This window comes from Microcebus murinus, chromosome 1 (genome assembly GCF_040939455.1).
Source record: "Microcebus murinus isolate Inina chromosome 1, M.murinus_Inina_mat1.0, whole genome shotgun sequence".
In the NCBI taxonomy this organism is placed as follows: Eukaryota; Metazoa; Chordata; class Mammalia; order Primates; family Cheirogaleidae; genus Microcebus; species Microcebus murinus.
This window is the reverse complement of record NC_134104.1, coordinates 93,480,995-93,494,992: the sequence shown is the minus strand read 5'-3', so window position 1 is coordinate 93,494,992 and position 13,998 is coordinate 93,480,995. Positions and strand designations below refer to the sequence as shown.

General features: G+C 32.8%; 1 protein-coding gene across 3 annotated transcripts in view; it reads right to left on the bottom strand.

The window, feature by feature from the left end:
* Positions 1-4,542: 4,542 nt before the first annotated feature.
* PDCD10 (programmed cell death 10) overlaps positions 4,543-13,998 on the bottom strand; it is a 43,429-nt gene continuing 33,973 nt past the window's right edge. For all 3 annotated transcript variants that reach the window (XM_012779206.2, XM_012779204.3, XM_012779208.3), the window contains 3 exons: positions 8,019-8,097; positions 7,644-7,726; positions 4,543-5,026 (listed from right to left, as the gene is read on the bottom strand). In XM_012779206.2, coding sequence (XP_012634660.2) covers positions 4,945-5,026; positions 7,644-7,726; positions 8,019-8,097 — 244 coding nt within the window. In that variant the 3' untranslated portion in view covers positions 4,543-4,944. The remainder of the gene's footprint in view (positions 5,027-7,643; positions 7,727-8,018; positions 8,098-13,998) is intronic.

The window sequence follows — 13,998 nt, the reverse complement described above, 5'->3', positions numbered from 1 at the left end:
AAATGCAAATTAAAACTGAATGAGATACCACTTCACACTTACTAGAACATCTGTAATTTGAACAAATGATACAGATGTGGAGGAAACAGGAAACCCTTAAATGTTGCTGGTAATGTAAAATGAAATGTCCATCCACTATTACATGGGTAAAGAAATATATAATGGAATACTATATGCTATGACATGGATTAAGCTCAAAAACATTCTACTATGCAAAAGAAGTCAGACTCAAAAGACAACATATTGTATGATTCTGTTTATATGAAATGTCCGGATAAGGACCAAAAGTAGCTAGTTTTGCCTAGAGCTAAAAGTGGGAACAACGAACGATGAACTGCAACTGGGCATAAGGGACTTCATAGGAATTGTGGAAATATTCTAAAATTGGATTGTGATCAGGTTGCACAACTCCAAATTTATTAAATATAATAGTACACTTAAGATGGGTAAATTTTGTGGCATTAAATTATACCTCAATGATTTTTTTTTAAAAAAGGACATGTTACTTTTAAACGTAAAGTATGCATCAATAAAACTTTTTTTTTAAAAAAAAGAGCATTTATATAAGGTGACCAACTATCCCAGTTTGCCTGATTGTCCCTGTTTTGGCACTAGAAGTTTTGTCCCCCGAGAAGCCTCTGGGTCCTAGGCAAATTGGGATGGTTGGTTCCTGAACAGGTACACTACCTTCTGTGTAACTACGGGAAAAACAGAAAACCTACATTTATTGTTTTCCTTCATAAAAAAAAAAAACCCAAAAACAGTGAACATGGACACCTACAAGGGGTGTGGAATGGGGCAGAAGGGATATGAGAGAAAGTTAAACTTCTCTGAGTATATGTTTGGTATAGTTCTGACTTCTAGAAGCATGTTAAGGTTCTACATATTTTAAAAATAAAATTAAATCAACAAGGATGGGAAGGGGTTGGGGGAAGAAACTTAAACCTGAATGCAAACTGAAAAAAATGAACTCAATTGTATTTCAAATAGAAAACATAAATCACAGTGAAGGGAGGGGAAAAAGTAATCCAGGTTATCTATATAAACACATGATGTAACCATATTATCCTTAATTTGGGGCAGGGTACAGGTAAGCAAATCTTGCTTTTCAGTGACATGAGAAAAAGCAATTCTAAAACCATTTTAGATATATTACAGGATTGAGAGAGTAAATAAATCAATTGATTATTGAGGGATCCAGGATTTTGAGGACGAGACATCCAGGATTTTGAGGACGAGAAATACGGAATGGGGAAGCTGAGAAAGAACCCTGTGAGGATGGATTGCAACTGGAGGTATTGGTGTAAACTCATGATTTCTAAAATCAAACACAAGTGCATATGAGCACATGTAAATGTAGTGTACACACATTATTTGTATGTGTATGCAGCACAGTCATCCTTTGGTGCCTGCGGGGGATTGGCTCCAGGACCTCGAGGGATACCAAAATCCAGACACTCAAGTCCCTTAAATAAAATGACATGGTATCTGCCTATAATCTATACACATCCTTCCACATACTTTAGTCTATAGATTACTTATAATATCAAATACAATATAAATGTTATGTAATTAGCTGTTATAGTGTATTTTTTATTGTTGCATTTTTTATTTTTTCTGAATATTTTCAATTCCCCACTGCTTGAATCCAGAGATGTAGAACCCACAAATGTGGAACCCATGGATACAGAGAGTTTACTGTACATACATGACATTTTCTAGATCTGTCTGCTGAACAACCGAGAAGCAAACACCCAGTAGCAATGAGCAGACCCAGCATCCACAGCTAGGTATCTAATGCAATTCCCTAGGGTCCTATGGAGAAATTGCTAATTCCAGATCTTAGAATATCTTTTATGTAAGATAATAAGTGCTTTAAACAAAATCATAGAGGGTAAAAAGAACACAAGAGCCAGCTTGAAGGAGTTCCTGTTGGTCAAATTTAAGACAATTTGAGCACCAAAGTAATGAATTAAAAACCAGTGGGGGAAAAAAATAGAAAAAGCATGAGTATATAACAATAACAGACATAAGAATTTAGGTGGCCCTAGATATATGGATGAATGGATGGATGGATCAAAAGAAAGAGGGCTCCTGCTTACACAAGAATGCTGACAGACAACTGGTACATGTGGAAAGCATACTGAAGTTGGAAAATCATCATCTTGCAACTACTAAACACAAGAATGCATAAGCAAGAATCATAAATAGATGCTAAGTCCTGGGGGAAAATGTTAGCATGGACTTAAAAGTCTTCCAGAGATTATTAGTTACAAGGTAAAAAATAACAACTATACGTTGAAGAAACTGAACACCACCTTGGTCAGGTGACCCAAACTAGCATCATCAATAAGATGGGCATTGTGTGCTCCCATGTCATGTCCTGATGATGCTGTACTATCAATGCAGTATTCTGACCAAGAATACATAACCTCAATCTGATCAGCAGGAAACCCAAAATGAGAAACATTCTATGAAAAAGGAAGGGCAAGGAGAGAGAAGATTATAGTCTTCAAAAACATGTCAATGTCATGAAAGACAAAGATGGCTACGGAAATGATCCAGAGTAAAGGAGTCTCAAGAAAGGGCAATGGAACAAGTAAATGATAAAACTGAGACGGTAAAATTTGAACAACAGGTAAATCTGAGTAAAAGCAATATGGATATTCTTTGTACTATTTTTTGAAATTTCCTATTTGAAATTATTTCCATATAAAAAGTTTATAAAAAGCAATTAGAAGGGACTGATACTGGGTTGACAACTTCATGTTTTACCCAATAAAGTTATTAAAATGCAATCATTAAAAAAATCACCATATATCATATTGATTTTAAAAAAAGTGTGAGAAGGCATTTTAAATATCCAAAATAATGATATCCAAATACAGAATAATCCTTTAAAATTAATAAATTTAGATTTATGAAAAAAAAACATTGTCCTATTTAGTCTCATTTTCCTGTGGACAAAAGAGAGGTGTGAGAACTAGTATCCTAAACAAGGTATATTTTTGGCAATGAACAGTTCAGTGGAAAGAGATGGAATCTGAACACCAATGAATTTAAACCCTGGCCCTAAGCAGTTACCAGCTGTGTGACCTAAGCTCTGTTTCCTCAGCTGTAAGGCAGATAGCTAAGTCACAAGACTGTTAAGAGAATTATATATATATCTATCTAGAATACCGCCCAACACAGAGAAGGTGCTCAACAAAAGGTCTCCTATTCCTTTCCTCTGAAGCCCCTTTCCTGTTCTTTGGAGATGTATCTGAATGTGGCCACATTGGTCCTTTCTTCATTGACACACAATGAGCTCTGCTGGAAGGATAAGAAACTGAAGTATTCTGAGAATAAGCCTGCTTTCTGGAGATATATTTCATGAAAATTTAAGCGAGACATATTGGATAGTGGAATGAAAAGACAGAAGACTAATAAAAACAGGTGATTTGAGGCATGCCTTGTAACTGGTGAGTTCTTTTAAGGAGATTAAAGACAAGAGTAGGGATAATGATAGTATTTGCTTTATGTTAGAAGTGTGTGCTGCAAACAAAACAGTATCTTTTTTCCTCATATGTTCACAAGTCTATTATGCAAATGACCATCCATCTACTTCTAAAAGTAAATGATAGTTTATGCCAAAAACAAATAGTAAAGATCACCAATTCTACTTGTTTTACTGGCTATGTATCTTTGAAGAAAAAAATAATTAAGTCAGTAAAATGTCCATGAATTATGAAATTTCATACATTTTTCTATTGGTTTTTTGGTTCAACATATTTCCTGTTTACATTTAACTGGAGGATTTACTTCTATGTTGTCAATGATAGTAATTCTTTAAAAATTGATTTTTTAAAATGGAGAAAAAATAACTAAATAATTGCACTTACAGCAAAAAAAATATACTTCCAACAGAAATTTAGTTCAACACTTAAAATCTTTATAAAAGATAAATAAATTCTGATTTTCCCTTTATTTTGTACTTTAAAAATGAAATCACTCAACATGAATACTTATTATATAGTTTCCTTAAAACTTCTTTATGGTGAAACAAAACTGTACATATTTTAAAAGTGTGTAGAATATTAACACTTATGACAATTTCAAACCAACTACTGGAATAATGTCAAAGTACTATTAATTGAAGCTATTTTGGAGAAAAAACTGTGCAAAGCTTATTAGGGCCTAGCATACCAGAAAAACTTAATTTTTCAGATTCAAATGTACATAGTCACAGTTTAAAAAGTGGCATTATAGTCTGAATATACTACAAGTTGCTATCTCTTTCTCGTAAGTCTCTTAAAATAGGGTGCAAATAATGTAAAAATATTCAGTACTTCATTATGTAATAACTAACAAAAATATTTCCATTGATCACTTTTTCCCTAAAGTGATTAAGGACAAAAAATAGGAATTCTTGTTGCTTTATTATTTGATAAACTGCTAATAACCTCCCGTTTGAAGTTTTTTAGACATTACACCAAGTTGTCTTGGTCTTCTGATCATATATACACACACATATATATATGCATTTTTTCAAGTAAAGAAATGTTTAACAGATGTAAACTATTTATTGAATATTTGCCACCAAATATTGTTAAATACATTATCTTGCAGCATATCGCTTTCAAGTTAAAATGTCAGAAACAAACACCAATATTTACAATTCTTTTAAGGAATGTTATATAATGACACATTAAGGCGTAAATTCTTTTGGCTTATAATTCTTAAAAGAATGATAATAGCAAAAGTGATGCAAAATCTTCAGTGTGAGATTATGATTAAGCTACATTTTACAAAAATATGGTGTAAGATGGCAATAATCCCATTCAACATCCTGGATTAGATCCCTTCAGGAGGGACTGATAATTTATACAGTCAAACTTTAAAATTTACAGATAAAGGCAGTTCAACACTGCCACTGAGAAGTACATCTCTTAACATATACAACTTTCAGGCCACAGTTTTGAAGGTCTGAAGTATTAAGTTGGTTTGATGAATTAGTCGGTTGGCACTTATGAACACATTTATTGCCCTGTTTAAAAAGAAAAAACAAGCATTATTTTCATTCAAAACATTCACCCTTTTAAAATATTTATACTTAATGTCATCTATTAACAGTAACAATGAAATTAATCTGGGGGAAAAAAAGATAAACTGGTATTAAGCATAATAACTTTCACTCCAATTTGGGATTTAATGGTCCTAAATCATTTGAAACTATCTAGGAATTACTGCCCCCTGGTGGTTCTGGCTGAAAATAAAGTGTTGGAGGGCTGCTAATGGTAGGTGGCACCTCAAGGACCAGAGTTCATTTATAGGTCAAACAAATAACTAACCAAAAGGAAGATTCAGATGTGGTCTTCAGCTGTGGTTTCACAGACTAACAAATAAAATCTGGTAAAATATTTTACACTCAGTCTCAAAATCTGTACATCAATGGGCATGACAAATACTTAAGAAAAAGTTAATTACTTCCAATCTGATTCAATTCACTCTCTCTTTCAACCCCCCCCCCAAAAAAAAAACACACAAGAAAAAAAATGGGTGGGAATGATAAACTATAAACTACTTTTAGAATAATCTACTTTTAAAACAAAATAATCATATAATTTCAGTATCTTGGACCTGACAATATATACGAATATGTTCTTAAAAATTACTTGGTGCTCCACCACATTCTCCTAATGGCTTAGCTCCATGTGACTGGAATACAAAGCTGATGCCCCAGTCCCATTGTTGTGGCCTTATCAATTTCTTAGTATCATAGGGAGAGCTTGTATCTTTTATCCCAGACATTTCTCGACAGGGACCAGGAAGAATTAGTTGAACCAATGCAAAGTCATCCCCCTGCTGAAAGGTGGCTTAAAGATTGGGCTCTATTAATAAGTTTCTGTTTTGAGGAAACAAGTTTAAGACTTATGGCACATTATTCATCCACAAAGAAATGGAATTTTAAAAAGCTGTTCAATGGCGAAAAAGTAGTAGCAAGCAGCCTGAGTAATCCATAAGTGGGAGTACATAATTTCAAATGAATGAAAATTAGGCTCTAAATTAATTTCTATCTTTCAATGTACTTATTCCATAATAGTAACAAATTAGTATAAAAAATAATGATCCCATCATGTAAATTATTCTTTTAATGTGGGTTTGTTTATTTGGGCTTAGTATAGGAGATCAAGGAAAAAAAAACAAAAGTTAATTTTCAAAACACAGCTGCTAGCTTATTAAACTAAGTCATCAAGGAGCCTTTCCCCTAAATAACCTGAATGGTAGTACAGAACAACAACATGAAACCATCAATAAAATTTAGCTCAATATCTTTCTTAATATAATGTAAATATTTCAACTTGTTTGAACTGTTGAAAATGACACTGAAAATTAACAGAATTCCAACTAATGATTTTATTATTTTTAAATATTATTACAATAATATTGTAATGGTGTGACCTGTATATGGGGATCTTAAAACTCGAATGGTAGAATAGGATGTTTCAATCCTCTATGTAGATTATTTTTCGAACTGTGAGCACTATTAGAAAATGGCCTTGTCCACAAAATTCTAGCATTCTATTTAAAGTACAAAGAACTACCTATATGATATACTACAGAAATTACGGCCTCTGCATCAGTTTATACATTACATGTATGTGTGTAGGTATGCAAAAATACATAAAATCCCTTGGCTTTCTATAGTGTTCTTCAACCAAATGAATGTATATTTAAAAATAACATCCAATTTACATTTTTAGTATACTTCCTATTTTATAGAAGGATGCTACAAAAGCCAATTTAAGTCTCTCTCCTTCCAGGATAGCAGATCGAAATCCTTATAGCACTTTAAAATTATGTGGAGCACTTTTACAAAACATCTACACCACAGCTCTACTCCAGGCCAACTGAATCAGAATCTGTGGAGGGGCCTATGAGATTTTTAAAACCTAACCAGAAGTAATGTGCAGACAGGATTAAGAACCACTGCTTTAACCTTATGCAGTAGTTCTGAACAGAACTGCCACATCAATATCATCTGAAAACCTCTTACAAATACAAATTCTTGGGCCCTACACCAGACCTACAGAATCAGAAATTCTGGAGGTGGGGCCCCTTGAGCAATTTGCAATTTGAGCCTTAACAAGCCCTCCAAGTGAATTATGCTACTAAAGTTTGAGAACCACTGCTTCAGAAATGGTTAAAATAGGCCAGTAAACTAAAAATGCTTTTATATTTTTAAATGGTAAATAATAATGATAAAATGAAAAGGATACTATGTGACAGCTGAAAATTATACAAAATTCAAATATCAGTTTCTATAAAGTATTATTAGAACCCAATCACACCTACTCATTTCCATTTTATCTATGGCTGCTTCTGCACTCCAACAGCAGAGGTGAGGTGAGCAGTTGTGACAGGATCACCCAATCTAAAATATTTACCATCTGGCCCTTTTCAGAAAAAGTCTGACAACTACTGCTCTAGAAGTTATGGCTGAATTGGCAACCATTTATTTTCTATTTTTAATGGTCTGCCTTGGTTATCAGTTGCCTTGAGTACCAACAATAGAGTAAAAGGGCTTAAGTTATATGATTTTAGTATCACATAAAATGACATCTATTTAATTTTTAAAGAAAAGGATAAATGACAGTACTTACTTGCCATCTTTAAAATATGTTTTCAGAGTATCACTGAAACTTTTGGAGTACTTTACAAATTCTTTCTTTTGGTGTTCAAGTGCCTACAGACATGAAAAATAATAAGAAAAAAATACTAAATAAGAGAAATAATACAAAAGCCAAAGTCAAAGACAAGAGACTATACATAATAGGGGAGGCACTTTATATTACAAACAAGCATTTTTGGAGTATTTAAAGACATAAAACAGCATATTTAAATTCACGGATAAACCCAATGGCTAATGACACACAACTATTTCCAGTAATCAAATCCCCTTAGTATTTAATTCAATAAGACAACTAGACTAAACCAACATTTAGGGAGGCAACCATCAAGGCTTCTACTAAACTTACCCTGCGATTCTGGTATTGATATTTCTTAAAGACATTATTCACTGTATCAAGAAGTTCTTTTATTGCACTAGCTATATCCCTGTTGGAAAAGGAAAAAAAATCTTTAACATCAGCTACATTTGAAACAAATTTGTCTACATATATTTTAAGAATTACTAATCACAATATACTCTTAATTACTCTATGTATACTTCACAAAGAGCCAACCTTTGGCTAGCTGGTGGAGTAGGTTTTAGCCTGTACCCTGCTATGATCCTGATTCTCCTGACCAAAGATTGACAACTAACACCAATTTTCCCAAATCAATCACATTTCACTCAGCATTCCTCACTCAAATTTATAAGAAGGTAAACATATCTAAGCATGTCTTTTCCTGTTTTTTATTTTTTTTATTTGTATTTTCTCTGGTTTAATGTAGCTGAATTCAAACTATAATAGTTTGTCCACTTTTGTTAACTTGAACAATTTGTTAGTGAACAATTTTATGGAATTTTACATTACATGTAACACTTTTCTGTATTTAACAATACTACCTGTCAGATACCTAATAAGTTTAAATGTTTAACAGAAAACATTTCCTCCTCAGAGAAAATATTCCTCTTCCTCTTCTCTCTCCCACACCCTTACCTTCTATCTATCAAATAAATATCTTCCTCTTCCAAACTTTTTGCTGTCAGGTCACTATTTCCTTTAGAAGGTATATTTAAATTGCTGGGAGAGAAAATATCAAAATATATTCTACCTAAACCCTTTCTAGCAATCATTCTTTGACTATATATGTATCAACACCTTTCTCCCCTTTCTAAAGAGAGAAGGAGAAGAAATCAATAATTCTCATTTGAGTTCACTTTTCATCCTGTCCACGTACAATATTTTCTGAACTTTTCTTGTCTTTTATATCTATGCCCTTTTCAGTGTCCACATTCTAACTTCATAGCAATTTTTTTCTGTCAAACTTAACTTTATGTGATTCTACATTGTCAAATAGCCTGACAATCTCTAAGACAAGTCTTTTCTTTTTCACATCCATTCTCTTAGCTGTTAGTCACTACAAAAACTTTTGTTGGTCAAATGCAATGCAAGACCATTCCAAGACCAATTTAAGTAAGACCATCCCAAATATTTATTTTTAAATATATTTTTTAATTTAATTACTGATTTTTCAATTACAAATGTCAGATTTCAGATATTTCATATCTAAAACATTTTAGCTTTATTTTATTTCAAGAAAGAAAAAAAATCTCAGTGTCCAGGTTTCTGTGCATATGTGTGTGTTTCTCAGCATCTTTTCTGATAAATAAGCATGTGGAAACTCTATGAATTAAAAGCATATAAGATTTTGGTATAAAAAATAGCCTATCCTGAAGTAATAATATTTTTATTAAATATTTCAATACTTATTGCCTCTTGTATCTCAAACATTGGTATTAGGCTGCAACATTAAATATTACATATTCAAGTAGGACAATAAATTTTACATAACTATCTGTCCAATCATTTTTTGCCTCTGTTAACAGCAGTTATTAAGTTATATAACTGTTCATTTATGCTTTTAAGCAAATTGAATCCCTCTGTACTGCTTGATGGACAAAATCCACCACTGTGTAATAAAATGGTGTGATATGACCATACTATTACCTGAGAAAAACTACAATTTCAACAAATAAAAAATGTCAAGTATAAATATGCGAAGTTTTTCAAATCCACAAGGAAAATTACACAGTGATCAGACAGTTAGCTGTTTATATATAGTCTTACTTGGTAGTATATTTTAATTTTCTGTAAAAGGGGAATATAAAAATGTGCCTTCAGTACTAATCATCATGATAAACATATCTTCCATACACAATGATAATGGCTGGATTCTACAGGTCAAAAGAGTAGTTCTGAATCAGGTTAGTGAACTCATCTAGGAAGGAAAAAAAAAAAGGTGTGGGAGGAGAAGAAAATGGACAGTTTTGCTGGACCCTACCCCAGACCTGCTGATAAATACTGGAAATCTGTACTCTAAAAGGGGTGTGGGGAAAACACTCCCCCAGGTGATTCTGCTGATAAGTCACATTTGATCTACCCAATTATTAAAAAATGTGAGGCAATTTGTGCAAATACTGTTATCTGTATGTAAACAGAAAAGCATTTTCATTTATGGCACCAAGGTTTGTACTAGGGAAGCTAAATTATATTAGTAATTTGTTTTCTACAAGAAAAAATACCAGCACAAAAAATACTACAGACAATTAACCAGATGAGGAATTTTAAAAACTTGAAGGTAAATAACTATCATGTAATTATGCAGCTTGAAATTGATGAATTCTGTGGTAAAGGGCAGATAGTATGAGTAGAATGGAAAAGAGTTTAGCAATTTGCAGCTATTTAGTAGGGCAACTTTTGGGAAACATGTATGCTGAAAGACAAAGGCATTAGATGAAATGTAAACATACACCTTATCAAAAAACTAAATGGAAAAGTAGAGCTTCTGATTGTGCCAGCTGTACTGTATGTTTAGTTTGGTTTAGACTGGACAAGTCTGAAAAATCTATACTGAAGCTATCATGAAAACTCCTGACTTGAAATAAACCCTGGTGAATTTTAGCTTAAGAATATGAAATGCAAATTACAAAGAGTAAATAGATAAATGCATGGCTTTTTGATCTATTAAGTTGCAAGTCTCCACTAGTTATCCATTAAGTGGAATGTATCAGACTTAAAAAAAAACAACTACAAATTAATTTTATAAAATATTTGCATAAGTGAAAATGTAGTCAAACAGAAACATTCATTAATCAAGAGAACTTTTAAAAATCTGCTTGCTGGATCATTTTTCCTAATCAATTGCATACAAAGAAAGTGGGAAAAATCCTTATTTCAACAATGCTAGCATGTGTCAATGAATGTATGCTAGGTTCAGTGTTAGGCACTTTATGTAAATCATTTCTTTCAATTCTCACAACTTATTACCCTCATGTACAGAAGCAGAAACAAGAATGACAGAAGCTAAACAACATATATCCAAGGTCACGCAGCTAAATCTTGGACTGAAGATTCAAACCTGCTAATATATTCTGCAAATATATTCAAAACTGCCTGAATATTTATTAGCTGTAAGGAATCTGTTTACTATTTTAATACAATCTATAGCATTACCTATAGTACCTGGTGTAGATCTTTGATATATGCTTATTGAAAAATGTTGCTAAAATAAATGGATGATAAATATAAGAAAGTAAAATATTTTAAAAAGAAACTTTAAGTTGTACATGTTGTAACTAAAGGATAAGCCATTTTCTATTTTAGTGCAATTTTACCCACTAATTTGTCAATTAACAGTGGTAACAACATATATCAAAATGTAGCAGTATACAATATAGTGATGCAAATAATTATACCATAGCCATCTATGCTATTTGCACATGGTTGAATTTTAGTCTCCGAAATAATGTATGTATCAACAAACTTAATAGGGAAAATTACCCCTCCTAAATGGTTGGGCAATAAATTTTCACTGCCATTACTCTTAATTCAACTGTGCTGAGTACACTCCAGAAAACAGAACTGAAATATTACTACTCCCACATAACTCACATAAGACCCTCATAAAGCCTATTAATGACTATGGGCAAGACTTCCTTATGACAAAAATATAGCTGTTAATAATGTGGTTTTCAAACTGTATCTTCCTAGAGTCACAGGGGATTTAGCAGAGATGTCTCAGGGACTCCACAGGGAGAAAGAGGGTGTCAAAGTAACAGGATGAGGGTTCTGGGCCTGCCATTTATACCCTAGCTTCAACCACAATACTGTTATCTCTTACAGACTGGCATTCTGTATAACATGTCCTTTACCATTTTATCTTGCTTCTTTCAAATAGCAGAAACTATTTTTTCAACATTGGGGAAAAGCTTCAGGACATTGGTCTGAAAAATGATTTATTGAGTAATATCCCCATAGCACACGCAACTAAAGTAAAACTGAACAAATGGGATCACATCAAGCTAAAACAAAGAAAGCAACCAACAAAGTGAAGAGACAATCCACAGAAAGGCAGAAAGTATTTGCAAACTACCCGACAAGGGATTAATAAAAAAAAATATGAGGAACTTCAACAACTTGATAGGAAACAATCAAATAATCTGATTAAAAAATGGGCAAAAGATCTGAATAGACATTTCTCAAAAGAAGATATATAAATGAAAAGAGATATGAAAAAAATGCTCAACATCATTAGTCATGAGAGAAATGCAAACTGAAACTACAATGAGGTATCATTTTACCCAGTTAAAACAGCTATTATCAAAAAGAAGGGCAATAACTAATGTTGGCAGAGATGTGGAGAAAGAGGAACTCTAATACATTATTTATTGGCGGTAATATAAATTAGTGCAACCACTATAAAGGCTCTTCAAAAAGCTAAAAAATACAACGATGGTATGACCCAGCAGTCCTACTGCTAGGTATATATTCAAAAGGAAGGAAATCAGTAAATCGAAAAGGTATCTGCAAGCCCATGTTTATTGCAGCACTATTCACAATAGCCAAGATTTGGAATTAATCTGAGCATCTACCAATGGATGAATGGATAAAGAAAAATTGTGGTACATATACATAATGGAATATTATATGGCCACCAAAATAATGAAATCTTGCCATCCACAACAACATGGATAGAACTGGAGAACATGTTTAAGTGAAATAAACCAAGTACAGAAACACAAATCTCACATGTTCTCACCCATATGTGGGAGCTAATTACTAAAACAATTGCTCCCATGAAGACAGAAAGTAGAATGAAGGTTATCAGAACCTGGGAAGAGTAGCAGGGAGGGGAGGATAAAGTGAGAATGGTTAATGGGTACAAAAATATAGTCAGAGAGACAGAATGAATGATATCTGATAGCGTAACAAAGTGACTATAGTCAACAATAAATTATGGTATACTTTAAAATAACTAAAAGAGTGGAATTGGAATGTTCCTAACACAAAGAAACGATAAATGCTTTGGGTGATGGATACCCCAATTACCCTGATTTGATTAATACACATTGGATGCCTATATCAAAACATCCCATGTACTCTATAAATGTATAACTATCATACACCCAAAATAATTAAAAAGAAAACTTTGTAAAAAAAACTTTTTTTCAATCACCAGATTAGATGAACAATATAAATCTATGATTGGGAAGCAGCAGAGAACACTCTGGCATCAAACTGCCTGGGTTCAAATCCAGCTCTACCACTTACTAGCTGAGCGACCTTAGGAAAAATTACCTAATTTCCTGTGCTTCAATTTCCTCATCTGTTACAGGGTTGCTGTACTAAGCTAGTATATGTATAGCACTTAAAACAGTGCTTAGCACTTAGTTCTATAAGAGCTACTGCTATTAAGATGATATTGATTGTGTAAACCTCTACTTCAATAATATGAAGCAAAATCTGAAAATATTATTTGAAATATTAAATCTTCATAGGAATGTAGCATGGCTCATCAGCAAATGTATCATTATCAAAGCAAATGAAAACTTATTAAACTATCTGAAAACTCTAGAAATAAACTATCTAAACCGGGTTTGAGATCACTGACAATTTTTCCTTTTATGGGTCAAACATGTTTATTTTAACTATAAAGGTTGAGTATCCCTTATCTGGAGTGCTGGAGTCTAGAAGTATTTCAAATTTTGAATTTTTTCAGTTTTGGAAATATTTGCACATACCTAAGGAAATACCTTGGGGATGGGACCCAGCCAGTCTCCTGGTTCTAGTTACTAAACCTGTGTCCCAAAGGCAAGAATTTGGAGGTCCACAATTTGATCATTATTAGTAAATGCTATTCACACTTAAGAGGACGTTACTTATCCTAATAACCTGTGCCATTTCTGAAATAAAAAACAATTTTGGTATCTCTTACTATCCTATGGCTTATCCAATTTCTCTATTCATTTTAATCTGACTTTTACATTTTTCAATTATTTATATAGCTCAC